Genomic DNA, 13740 nt, shown 5'->3' on the forward strand with positions numbered 1-13740 from the left:
TGAGAATTTTCTTTTTTTTTTTGTCAAAATGAGAAATTCTTTTCAGTTCTGGAGTTTTGAATTTTTTTAAAATCATGCTAGAATTTTGGCAAAACTAGTGCATATATATATCGCCCAAACTGGGAGCAACCCAAGTGCACTGGGTTGAATTAAGACTAATTACAGTGGAACCTAGATAAATTAATAACCTCGATTAAATAATAATTTCGCTCGGTCCCGACGCGGTGAAATTTTTTTAAATTATTAACACGATAATTTAATAATTCGCTAAATTAATAGAATTTCCCTAGTACCGACTGTGTTAATTTATTGAGGTTCAACTGTAATCATAATACTATAGTACCGAGTCACTATTTGAGTCTGAAATGAAGTCCATCTCAAGCGAAATGGCACAACGATCAATACTCACTAAGTGTAGCTTATGATGAAGGTCACACTTCGGCAATCCGAAAAATCGGATTGAAAATCTGTCAATTGAGTTCTCTTCATAATTAAGAATTCTATTAGAATTAGGAGTTATCTCATTTTGTTTTATTTTCCTCTTTGTTATTTTCCTCGTTTAATTAGGATTTTCAGTTTATTAGTATAAACACTTTGTTTATGTCTTTCGTAAAGCAGAATTTTCGAATTTAATTAAAAAAATTTGAGAGTTTTTCAATTTCCTGGTTAATTTAGAGTTCTTTTTTTTTTTCTAAAGAGTTAATTTGTAGAAATAAATTTATTTTCACGCTTTCGTCCTGCATCGGTACTACATAACTTATAAGTTCAACTACCTACTTGTGACATCTAATTTGAAGACGACGATTTCTTTGTTCTCTAGAATCCAAAAGGAGGTGAGGTGCTGTTCGAATATGTTCAATAATTCTTGAACTCAGAAATATACTTGGAGTGAAGAAACCTCATGCTTGACTAGACATGACCAGGGTTCAGTTCCGGTTCCGGTTCCGGTTTGGAGGAACCGGAACCGAACCGAACCGAATATTTCTGGTTCTTTACGGTTCTGTTCCAAACGGCTCCAGATTCGGTTCCAGTTCGGTTCCCGGTTCTAACTGTAGAACCGGCCGGTTCTTAATAATATATTTTTTTTTTATTATTATTATTATATTTAACTTTAAAAAATACGTTAAAAAATAGTTAGAAGAAAAAAACATGGAAAGAATACTAGAAAAACGTTTTTTTTAAATACTTATAAACATATTTTTGTACTTCAAAAAAATTGAAGAAATTAGTTGTAGTTTTAAAAATTAAAAAAGGATAAGTAAAGAAATTGAAAGGGCTTAAAAAATGGAAAATGAAATAATTAGTTGTAGTTATAATTAATATTTAAGTTTTTTTATTTTTTTTTTTTTGAAAACCAGATCTAACCGGCGGTTACAAAAATGGGGAACCGGAACCGAACCGATTTTTCCGGTTCGGTTAAAAACCGTTGACCCCGGTTCGGTTCCGGTTCTAACCGAACCGGTGGTCATTTCTATGCCCGACTCATTCGTCAAAAAAAGAGAGAAGAGGATTGAACATAAATATATATAAAGGTATATATATTCTGCCCATAGCCCTCTTCTATTGCAATGTAAACACACAGTTTTTAGATGAGTTAGAGTTGCTTATAGAAGTCGGTTTCGAATTCAATCTAATGTCCAAAAAAGTTGGGAAACTAGACCTGACTATTTTCCGAAACTTATCAATGACATAAAAAGAAGAAAAAATGAAGGTTGAGAAGTTCGGTTCAAACCTGACCGTTTAAGATCACAATAGGAGCTTTGTTAATTCATTCACGTACCGAATTTCAAGTAAACAGAATCAAACATCTTGTCGGCCAAACTCTTGGATTCTTGCATAAACTTTCTCCAGAAGGACACGGCAGATGTCTGGAGAAGTGCAGGGCCCGCACATTAGATAAATGACGTTGCCCAATGGCCTCATATATATGCCATCTTCACGAAGCTTCTCTACGAGAGAAGTTGCATACGTTGAAGCGTACCTGAAAAATAAAATGCACATCCTTTTAAAGACTCTTTATAGTAGCAGAATAAGGTATTAAAAAAACGAGAAAATATGAAACCAGAAACTGGATTTTTTTGTTAATTAGTAGCACCGACCGAAAGAAATTTAGGAACCCTTACATTTCAAACATGTTATTAATCTAGGAAACTATGAAGAAGTATACAATGTAAGATCATTAGAAATTATCGAGACCTAGTTCCTTTGTCAAAAAATTGCAAGGAAACAACCGAGTAGTAACCTTTTCTAACTCATTTGAAAAGGCAACGACTTGAGAAAACTTGGTAAGAACTATGAAACAGAGTAGTGAAAGTTGAGAGATTATTACCCAGCATTAGAGCCTTCGGCTACAAGTTCGATGGCACAAACAGTTCCTAGAGCCAACACCCTATGGACTGCCGGAAGTAATGAAATCTGGAGAACTATCTCTTCATTCCACAACTGCAAAACAACAGAAACGAAAAAAAAAAAAAAAAAAAAAAATTAGATTACTCATAATTGCTAAAATTTGGGAATAATTAAGCATTAGTACAAGGTGCTATAATTGCTAATATTACAGACGTATATATTGGCGTGCAATAACCTCCGTTTTCTTCATTAGCATAGAGAATAAAGCATCTTAGTGTACCATTGCAAACTAATCATTTAAAGATTTGAACATAAGACGCACTTCTCTTGTTTCTATAGTCTATCAATATATCAGAAAGGTCCTGTTAGTTCGACCATAGTGCAAATCTGTAGCTACTATACCAAATGAATTTCTAGAACTCCGGAAATCATGAAAATTAAAGTTTTCAAGTTTAAATAGTGGTTAAAAGAAACTCGTGAAGAATATGAAATTGCGGTATTGTGACAAAATGATTACAAACTTTAATAGCAATAACTGACTTTTTCTTGATATAATTTTTTAGTATGGAAATTGGAATAGAGAGACTGTGAATGCAGACAAAATTACTGTTACCATTAATAATGAATATAATGATGGAAATACAATTACAAAGACAAGAGGTGGTAATATTTTTTTACTAGGGATCAACCAAGGAATTTGGAATACTGTGTAAACTAGATGAAATTGAAATTCAGAAATGTGCAATTTCTTATTCTTATAGAATAAAGCACAAAATAAACCATGCTATCATATTAGATCCAAAAGGGAGGGAAAAAAAAAAACAATAAATAGAAGAAAAACTCTCTTGTTGGATCAACAAATATATATATATATATATATATATATATATATATATATGCCAATGAGTATACAGAAACCAAGTACCATCAAATAGAAGCTGCTATTTTCCCACTACTCGTAACAAATTTACCGATCCATAAAACGAGGCATAATTATTATAAGGTTGCTTCAAAAAATATTTACCTCCTGAAGCAATCTTGATTCAGATATCATATTCATGTTTGTCTTGGAGTCCTTAAACCATTTGATGGACTTAACAGCAGCTGCGCATCCCATGGCGTGGGCAGAATACGAGTGCCCATGCAAAAGAGCCTTAAGCTGAAATTACAAGATATTATATCAGTTTAGCATTTGAACGGCTCGTATCTTAAAATGGTTCTTTACAAGGCACAAATTCTTTCATTGTGCCGATATTCTGATTTATAAACCAATTTAGCCTACATGGTCATGTATATGTACTTTGATTAAACCAATTCAATCACCTTAGATTCTCCTGTAAATGCTTCAAAAACAGCATCTGACGCCAATGTAGCAGCCAATGGTATGATGCCACCTGTCATCAGCTTTGAAAAACAGGAAATATCCGGCTGACAGTGGAGCATTTCTGCTGCAGACTGAAGAAGGAATGTCATGATTACTAATCTAACTGGATGAAGGAAAGGGAAATATGATAAGTGCAATTGAAAATATTGTGACTAACTAACCTCTCTACCAAGTCGCCAAAATCCTGTAAAAACCTCATCAAATATAACAGGAATTTTTCGACGTTTGCATTCGCTAACAAGTATACGCTGATACAGTGGATCAATCAATTGCATTCCACCAGCACCCTGTACTACTGTAATTCATTGCAAGTAAAGACAGTATTTTTCCTCAGTCGGATTAATCGTTGCAACATCAGCTAAATGCTAACTTATTAAAATAAAAATAAAAATAAAATATTGCTCTCTGACAGGAGAACTCTGGTTATTCTATATATAGAACTTATAGCTTAAGCAACATAATAGATCCAAATCTCATACAAATCGCATTGTGTAGTTTTCATGAGAAACCATATTATTGAGTCTAGGATATTGATTGAAAGAGAAATTGAAAAAGTAAAAAAACCTTATCATACTCTCTAAGATATAAAAAATTAAATAACAAAATTAGAAAGGCTTTCTTGCCTGGCTCGATAATCAATGCTCCAACATGGGAAATTTCATTAGTATCTGAAAGCAACTGCAACTCTTGTAATATGAAGGAAGTGTAAAGGTCTGCAAGAGCTGAGCCATCTCGGCTCCTCTTAAAAACTTCATCACGCGAACAAAAAGCTATAAAAAAAGTCCATACATTTAGCTAGAAGGAAAAAACATAATAAGACAGAACTGATAGAAAATAAGTAATATAGTGACAAATACTTCACTTACACAGGCGTTCATGATTAGATTTGTCGGATTGCATCTTCTCAGGGAGAGAAACTTCCCAAATACCACCACCATACATTGAAACTGTTGGTGGATCTAGAAAGATACCTCTTCCGCTATACCTGTAGAATTTCATGATCAACTAAGGCAAACAATTCCACCAGATATCTTTAAAAGTTGTTCCTTCATCACGGAACATAACCCGCATTGACGGGGATCTATATGTTGTAAAATAAATAATGTTGCAATAAAAATTGGAATAGAAATATATCTCCATAATATAGGGGCAAGTTTTACTAAATAAACACAACATCAAATCAATCACAACATAATCACGTATGGAAGCAACAAAGTCTAGATATAGCGACAAAATATAACAGTGTAATTTATAAATGATTGGCAATGTGTGGGTTAAAAATATATAAACATGCAAGGGAACTGTTTGCTTATACATCGACTACCACGAGAAGAAAAATATGACAGAAATCACTTAACAAGGAAAAGATTAGAACATTAACTATTAAAAAAACAAAAAGACAGTAGATCAAAACAAAATCTTAAATTTATTGGGATATAGTTCCTACCCCACCCCAATACTATCTCTGTACCTTCTACTCATTCGTAAATCGTAAGCAACAAAAAACAGAGGGAGCTGCCACATTCTGTTACATGGACAATTTTGGCCAATCAAGGACTCAGAAGTGGAAGACAATTTTGGCCAATGAAATCCGGACAATTTTCATATTTCTAATTAATTGGTCTAAAAGTTTGAAATTTGAAGAATACATTCTCATTGAATAGGAGAAAGTGGAACACTGTATGTAATAAGAGTTAGTAAGTTATAATCAGGAAATGTCTTTCGGTGTCAACTTACAGATCCAAGGGAATACGTGGGCAGAAACTAAAAGAAATGAGATAGAGAAGTACCGTTGCAGATTTTATATATATATATATATTCTTTTCTTTATTTATTTTTTTAAATATAAAAAAAATTGGCCTTATAAATGGCCTACAACCCGACCCCAAAAGGGAATACTACCCTACCCACCCACCCCAATACCAGTCAGGTAAGGCCTTCGCAATATTTAAGGTTTCATGGACTGAAATATTTAGGGGAAACAATATGACAGTAAGACGGAAAAATGCTATTACAAACAAGAAGGGAATCATTAACCATAAAGAGAACACCATGTACATGTTCTATTTAGAAACATCGTACCAGGGTTGCTGGAGGAAGCCAGTATAAGGTGAAGGCGCCTGGGCTTCCATTGCACCTAATGTATCACCATGGTAAGATCCTTTCAATGCTAAAACCTAATTCAAAGAAAACATAAACCCGAGAATTGACTCCAAAATAAAGATAATGAAAATTGTTGAAAATAGTGGTTCCAGTATTTGCTTCATGTCATCAAGCACAGAAGTTCGTAAAAACAGAGGATAAATAAATGCATATCCAAAGAGAAATATAGCAGTAATAGAGGTATTTCGTGAGTTGCTAGTACCTTGAGATCCATGAATCTTCCGTCCGGATTAGCATTCACAAGGTCCAAGAGCACTTTATTATCAGACAAGAACTTGCGAAATGCCATTTTGAGAGCAATTTCTACTGATGTAGATCCATTATCGGAGAAGTACACTCGAGAAGCCCATCCTGGAACACAACAGTTATAGCAGAAACGAACATGCAATTGGTTCAGCAGATCCACAAGTCCAAAATAAATAAAAATAATTATATTTTTGTAAAATATATCGGATATAGGTATATATATATATATATATATATATATATATATATATATATATATATATATATATATATATATATATATATATACGTATATTGAATAGAAATAATTCGTGTAATTTTATCCAAGAGATTCCTAACCTAAATGTGTATTGAATATTTTGAACATAAATTAATTTCTTTAGTTATAGAGTAATAACATATTGCACAATCCCTAGAAGAAGACAACAGGGAAATAAAAGGCAAAATGACACTCGAGAAAAATATTGAAGATTCACTTACGTTCAAATTTTTAATCATCGACATTTTGACGGTGAATATCATAGCTAATGAGAAATTATAAATAAATATTAAACAAATGAAAAATTTATATCAGCCATCATCGTGATCAACCAAGAGAAGAATTATTGTGGTTATTTCTTAAAAAAGAGTGGCATTACCAAATGCATCGCCAACGTTTAAAGGAGAATCCAAAAGCAAACCTTTACTATTCTAATAAACATAGAAAAATAAATAAAAAGATGGCTTTTCTGTACTCTTATCCAAGAGAAAATTAAAAAATCAAAATTAGTAAAGTTACCTTTTCCCACGGCTTCAAGCAAAATTTCAGCTAATTCTAGAGCTGGCTCGTATACATTCTCCGGGAACATCACATGCCCATATCTTGCAGCAGTATAGCCCATATCTCTAGCAAGTTCAATCTGTAAGCGCCTAAAAGAAGAGTGTAATGTAACTCATGGGAATATCAATGAAAATACAGCACTCAGTGTTTCAGAGATAAATACTATGAGATTTTTCCAATAATTTTCAGAAGATAAATATGTACTTCATGAAATGAGATTTTTTAGAATACTAAGTCATGAGTAGAATTGGTTTCAAATGCAAGTTTATGCGTGTAATGCATGAAGGGTTATTAACTGGAGTTATACACGTAAAAAAAGAAAACTGACCTGCAACTTAGCATCAGGGCCTTGTGTCCACCAACTTGCACAAGCATCAAATTGTTGAGAAATCCAATCGAAACTCTGAAACTAAACCATGCATTGGGCGGTGTAAGCCTAATTTTTGTAATCAATTGTACGATGAACATGTTAACGAACTAACATAATGTTACAAATGAAGACAAGAATGCTTTCAATGATAAGATACATGAAACTTTGCACAAGCTCTTTAGAATAAGCAAGAATATATATCAACAAAGAAAACATAACTTCTTCGAAACTGATTATCAAAATGCCAACCTTGTGAACAGCAAAGTTCTCTCCACAGCGTGAATCTATAATTGTAACCTTTTCTTCTGGTACAAGCTTATGCTGAGTGAATGGCCACCATAATACATCACATGCTTTCTTTCGCATGTCATGTAATCTCTGAGTTCTTTCCAGAAAATTTGAAAGCATTATCTCCTTGAGCGAACTGAAAACTGTCTGAGACTCGTCGAACCATGCTATCAGATCATCGGACGTGTCTTTTGGAATAGATGGAAGCACGAGTACAGGCACCCTAGGAATGGCCAAAAAATACTTATATTGGTTATTAAACTGTCAAGTCGAAGAAATATTTTTGGCACAGGACGGTGGAGAAAATAACATTTCCAGTGCAAAGAAAATAGACAATAGATGAAAACCTAACACACTCATACACAACTTCAGGGTATACAAGCTTAGTATACTGATTGAGCATGCAACTTCTCAATGACTTGACTCAAGAATTTTGAAGGAAAAGCAGGTAAACAGAAACCTCTTTACCTATTTCGGAAATATGATAATAGGGGCACCTCGTTCATGAGACTGTGATCCTCAAAAATAACTGCAGCAACATCATATCCTCGAATCTTTAGACTTTCATAAGCAGATATGGTTCCTGATATACCACCTAATCGTCCATCCCCCACAAGAATAGCTGGCAGACGGAAAGGGCTGCCACATAAATAACAAAGTTGAAGGTGCAGTAAGATAAATGTTGTATATGTGCCTCATATTTTCCCGAACAAGCAACGAATCACAATCATGGTCTATTTTTTAGAAGAAAGGCTTAGACTACCATTATTCCAGATCAATGCAAATGAGCCCTCAAAGACCAGACAACTTCAACAAAAACTTATAAACGAGACTACTAGTGACTAAGATTGTTCAGTGTTTTGTGACACATAATACGCCTCTCCATATTTAGATATATACTCAAGGTTTTACGTCTTTCATTCCTCATCTATTCACATTGCAGTGGGAAGCTTCTTTATAGTTCTGAGGTAACATTGTGCGGCATAAATAAACCAATTCCGTGTCAAACATAATTACGGTATCTACTATCTACAATCGTAATTATATCACATGCTAAAAGTGCAAAAATAAAAATAAATGCGCACCGATATAGGTCGCACTGAAGAGTACCAGATGGGCCAGGACTGGCTACGCCGCCAGCTGTCTCGATCACACACATAACTTCCAACTCCTCCGAAGCACCCGATTTTCCAGCCAATCCATTTATTAAACATCTCTTCAACATGTCCAATACCTCTGAATCCTCGACTGCGGCTTCCTCCCTAGCAGCGGCTAAATGAGGCGACACAGCCTCTTTCCACCCGTACATCGTCTTGCAGACAACCTCAGACACTGGAAATAGTTCTGCCTCGTTACTCTCGCTCCCCTGCAACTTCCTCTCCTCGTAACAATTCAAATTCTTCCATCCACAATCGAAACCCCCACCTTTTTCGACACCCTCAACCCCGAAATTATGGTTCCCTACACTTCCAGCCACAACCCCGTGCCCTAGGACTTCATTTGCAGCCGGAATAGAAGCTTTGAGAACACAATTCGAAGCAAAAACAGAGTACGGCAGGGGCTTACTAGCAAAGAAGTCGGAGAATTTTCTGTAGACAAAGCGCGAATCTGAGTCATCGGGAAACCCGGTCTGAACTGGTTTAAGGTACACAAATCTCTTCTTAGGAAGCGGAGCTGCGGAGGAGGGGGAGGGGGAGGGGGAGATGAAAGACATGGTGAGGCCGGCGGAGACCAGAGTTTTGCCGAGAGAGGTGTTGGAAGCCCAAATTGTGTAAATTGGGTGGGTCAGGGGGTACTCTGTCACCGAATGGAGGCGGCGGAGGCCGCGCTGTTGAATAATGTAGGATTGTTTGATTAAGAGGCGGCGGATTGAACCGGAGAAGAGAGCGGTGGTCGTCGGCATTGTGTGTGTGTGTGTGAGAGAGGGAGAGAGAAGCCCTAGCAATTGAGGTGGTTGAGGGTGAGGGAGAAGGGTTTTAACGGCTACAAGAAAAAGAGCACGAAATTCAAACGTTTAATGCGTGCGCTGCTGTGTGACACGTGGCAGATGGTGAAACTTGACATGATTGTAATCTTTTCACTGTTTATATAAAGAAATAAAAAAGAAGTATATAGTAATATACTATTGTAAAGAGTTGGAAATATAATTCATTTTTATTTTCATGTTTTACTAATAGTCAACATAAAAAATATTACTAATCAATTTGGACTTCCAAGTAATACAATACAATCATCATTTATAAAAGATGACCAAAAAAGGTTACATCCAAGGAGAACAAGTACCCAACACTATTTAGCATAATCTATGAAAAAAGAAATTTGAATTGTCATTGTTGGCATACAAAAAATTTAGGTAACATTGTTGATCCGAATCAATTCATTTCCACTTGCCCGTTAAGCAGATGTGGCCCAATAGTTCCGCAAGGAATGGTCTAATGGTTGGAGCAAGTGAGCATGTGTTAATTGATTCAGGTTCGAATTCATTTGCCAACAATTGCGAGGGCAAGCTTGCCGCACATAGTTAGCATAGTGTAGTTCAGATCTCTCGTATGGTTCGCAAGCTATTATACGAGAGTATAGATTTACCCAATGCACTTATATGGTCGCATAAACTGATCGCCAAAAAGAATCTTCCAATGAAGTCCTTGCAAGCAACTCCTGCAAACAAGTCAATAGAGGGATAGAATAGCCTCATTAGAGAGGTGGTCGGCTACCATTAGGCGACACACTCAGAAGCAGAGCCACCCTCTGGCAAGGGTGGGCTCCAGCCCACTGTGGAATTTTTCTTTTTACCTATATATACCCACCCATGTATATTCAGCCCACCCAATTATTTTAATTAACACACTCAGCACAAAGTCCAGTTTCTTTTTTTAAGAATTAATATTCTGCAATCAGTAATTCTTACTCATCGTTTGTCTCTATTTTTCGTTCAATTTTTCTGTTTTTTGTTCAATTTTTCTTCTACAATATCCTACTACGGAATAACACACAACACGCCACAACTCTATCTTCTGCAATTTTTCTTCTGTAATACGAAACGGAACAAATTTCCAAATTCCAACTAAGGTAAAAAAAAAAATTGGGATTAGGGTTTAATTGATAATATTTGATTAAGAATGAATTTAATAGTAATTCATTACATGTGGAGTAGCAGATGGTATTAATTTTAGGATTTTGAATATTTTCTTTACCAATTTCAATGGAAGTTGTCTTTTGGTACTGCATATTTTATTTTTTTTTCTGTTTTTCACATATATAATTGTTCGAAATATGAGATATTTTAATTTGATTGCTTGTCCTTTGACCAATTTTTTTAGCATAAAAAAAGAAAAATCGAAAAACAGGGAGAGAGAAGTCTATGTAAGAAGTGATTTTAATAGTGATGGGTTTCATAAAAGCAATTCTAATTATTTGTATAGTAGTGTGTGAAGAACATGAAAACTCAATTCCGTTATTTTGTTTCCTCTCTTACTTTGTTTTTTTAGTTGCTGACTTGTTGTGCTTGCCATATCTGATAACATGTGTTCATATTATATTCAGTATAGTGTTGTTTATGAGGGTTAACTTTTTTATATGAAAATAAGAAAAAAAAATAAAAAAAATAATATGTACAATTTTTTATTGTCTATGTAAGAAGCAGTAGCTTAGAGTAGTTTTGAGTTTCAACTTTTAAAATAATATTTTTTTCATTGCAAATGATTATTGGATTAATTTATTTGCTTAGTAAATTTTACGTCTTCAATTTTGTATGATTAAACAGTTATGAGGAGATATTTGAAGAGAAAATCACCTTCTCCCCAAATAAGTGATGATTCTTCATCCGGTAATGCATTCCAAGAGGTTAACTTGGGAGATCTTCTTGCAGATCATGGACAAAGACCTAGTATTTTGCATTATAACATTAACGTTCGAGATCAAGTTCGGAGAGCATATTTGCAAAAGGGCCCTTGCCAACCTCATAACCACGACTTCCCTCCTACAATCTTTGGCAACCAAAATAGACGGTTTAATAAAGTTTGGTTTAGCGGACATAGTAACTGGTTGGAGTATAGTGTATCAAAAGATGATGTATATTGTTTATGTTGTTATCTTTTCAAACCAGATATTGGAGGTCAATCGGGTGGTGATCATTTTGTTACTGAAGGGTTTAAAAATTGGAAGAGAAATAATAAATTATCTATTCATGTAGGGGGGCCCAACAGTGCACATAATATGGCTTGGGGAAAATGTCAAGATTTGATGAATCAAAAGCAACATATTGAGACGGTTGTTTGTAAACAGTCAAATCAAGAAAAAGCTAGATATAAAATCCGCTTAAATACGTCAATTGAGGTGGTCCGATATCTCTCAACACAAGATTGGCATTTCGTGGACACGATGAAAGTGACAGTTCGAATAATCCAGGAAATTTTATTCAACTTGTAAAAACTTTTGGGCGAATTAATCCCGATATCAAGGCACTTACTTTGAATAATGCTCCGCTAAACCAAAAGATGACAAGTCCGGATATTCAAAAAGAGATTGTAAATGCTTTTGCAATGGAAATTATGAAAGTAATTATAAGTGATCTTGGTGATTCGCCGTTTTGTCTGATGGTCGATGAAGCACGTGATATATCAATGAAGGAGCAAATGGCTTTAGTGATAAGATATGTCGATAAATGTGGTAGTGTGATTGAGCGTTTTCTAGGAGTTGAACATGTTACCGATACTAGTGCTTTGACTCTTAAAGCAACTATTGATAATGTTTTTTCTAGATATGGATTGAGTATCTCGAAATTAAGAGGCCAAGGTTATGGTGGAGCTAGTAACATGAGAGGTCAATTTAATGGCCTAAAATCACTTATCTTGAATGAGAACCCTTCGGCACATTATATTCATTGTTTTGCTCATCAGTTACAACTCGCTTTAGTAGCAGTTGCAAGAAAACACGATCATATTTCTTCACTTTTTGATTTTACTACAAGAGTGTTAAATGTTGTTGGATCATCGTGTAAACGTCGTGATTTGCTTAGAGAGAAGCAATCTAAAAAAAATACTTGAAGCACTCGATATGGGAGAAATTTCAACTGGGCGAGGTTTAAATCAAGAAACGAATCTTAAGCGAGCAGGTTAGATTATTTTTAAGCTTCAAGATTTTCTTTTTTTATTTTAAGAATGTCTTGCCATTTTCATTTTTTAATACTCTTGAATGTCCAGGTGATACACGTTGGAGCTCTCACTACAACACTTTATTGAGCTTGATCAATATGTTTGGTGCGGTGATTGATGTACTTGAACTTATTGGTCGTGATGCTTCAAGTACAAGTCATCGTACCGAAGCACAGGATATTGTAGATAGACTTTTGTCATTTGATTTTTTATTGAGCCTCTTTTTGATGAAAAAAGTACTAGCGATCACAAATGAGCTATCTCAAGCACTTCAAAGAAAAGATCAAGACATTGTGAATGCAATGACATTAGTTCAAGTGTCAAAGATTCAAATTCAATCCTTGAGAGAAAGTGGGTGGAGTTCTTTACTTGATGGTGTTACAACTTTTTGTGAGAAACACAGAGTTGATATTCCTGAAATGGATGCTAAATATGTTGCTCGAGGGCGAAGAAGACGGAATGAAGAAGAAATGACAAACCTACATCATTATAAGATTGAGACATTTTACACTGTCTTGGATATGCAACTTGGAGAATTAAATGCTCGATTTTCTGATTCGACCATGGAACTGCTTATGTGTGTTTCTTGCCTTGATCCATCGAACTCATTCTCCGATTATAACAAGGAAAAACTACTTTGTCTTGTTAATTTTTATCCAGAAGACTTTACCGAGTTTGACAAATGTAAGCTCAGTGATCAATTGGATAATTATATTGTTGATATGCGCCTAAGCAAGGATTTTTTTGGATTGAATAGTATAAGTGATCTTGCTCGCATAATGGTAGAAACTAGGAGAAATAAGGTGTATCCTTTGGTTTACTTGCTTTTGACATTGGCATTAACATTACACCCTTTGGTTTACTTGCTTTTGACAATGGCATTAACATTTCCAGTTGCTACCAGAAATTGATAATGAAACAATCATGGAGAGTTTTCAGAAAATGAAAACACGAAAGGGTCTACTTT

General features: G+C 34.9%; 1 protein-coding gene and 1 pseudogene across 3 annotated transcripts; one reads left to right on the forward strand and one right to left on the reverse strand.

Moving 5' to 3' along the window:
• Nucleotides 1-1582: 1582 nt before the first annotated feature.
• BIO1 (adenosylmethionine-8-amino-7-oxononanoate transaminase) lies at nt 1583-9655 on the reverse strand. 3 transcript variants are annotated; one of them, XM_012975846.2, is made up of 14 exons: nt 8706-9655; nt 8089-8259; nt 7582-7843; nt 7291-7371; nt 6921-7041; nt 6099-6247; nt 5816-5910; nt 4600-4718; nt 4357-4503; nt 3895-4028; nt 3673-3804; nt 3374-3508; nt 2330-2442; nt 1583-1981 (listed from the first exon to the last, which is right to left on the reverse strand). In XM_012975846.2, exons 1-14 carry the CDS (start codon nt 9521-9523, stop codon nt 1801-1803), a joined length of 2658 nt encoding a protein of 885 aa, XP_012831300.2. In that variant the 5' UTR covers nt 9524-9655; the 3' UTR covers nt 1583-1800. The 3 variants fall into 3 exon arrangements, with proteins under 3 accessions (XP_012831300.2, XP_012831301.2, XP_088680160.1); XM_012975847.2 differs by having other exon boundaries at nt 7291-7365; nt 8706-9602; XM_088824034.1 differs by having other exon boundaries at nt 8731-9576.
• Nucleotides 9656-11385: 1730 nt separating this feature from the next.
• LOC105952257 (uncharacterized) lies at nt 11386-13684 on the forward strand (annotated as a pseudogene).
• Nucleotides 13685-13740: the final 56 nt, after the last annotated feature.

Source organism: Erythranthe guttata, chromosome 10 (genome assembly GCF_056151865.1).
Source record: "Erythranthe guttata isolate IM_541 chromosome 10, IM_541, whole genome shotgun sequence".
Classification (NCBI taxonomy): domain Eukaryota; kingdom Viridiplantae; phylum Streptophyta; class Magnoliopsida; order Lamiales; family Phrymaceae; genus Erythranthe; species Erythranthe guttata.

Excerpts from the sequence above, each read along its gene's own strand:
- BIO1 (XM_012975846.2), bottom strand. The coding sequence starts at position 9,523 with ATGCCGACGACCACCGCTCTCTTCTCCGGTTCAATCCGCCGCCTCTTA. Across the intron at positions 7,844-8,088 it reads TTATCATATTTCCGAAATAG|GGTGCCTGTACTCGTGCTTC; the intron begins GTAAAGAGGTTT and ends GGCCATTCCTAG. Across the intron at positions 5,911-6,098 it reads GAAGATTCATGGATCTCAAG|GTTTTAGCATTGAAAGGATC; the intron begins GTACTAGCAACT and ends TCTTTGAATTAG.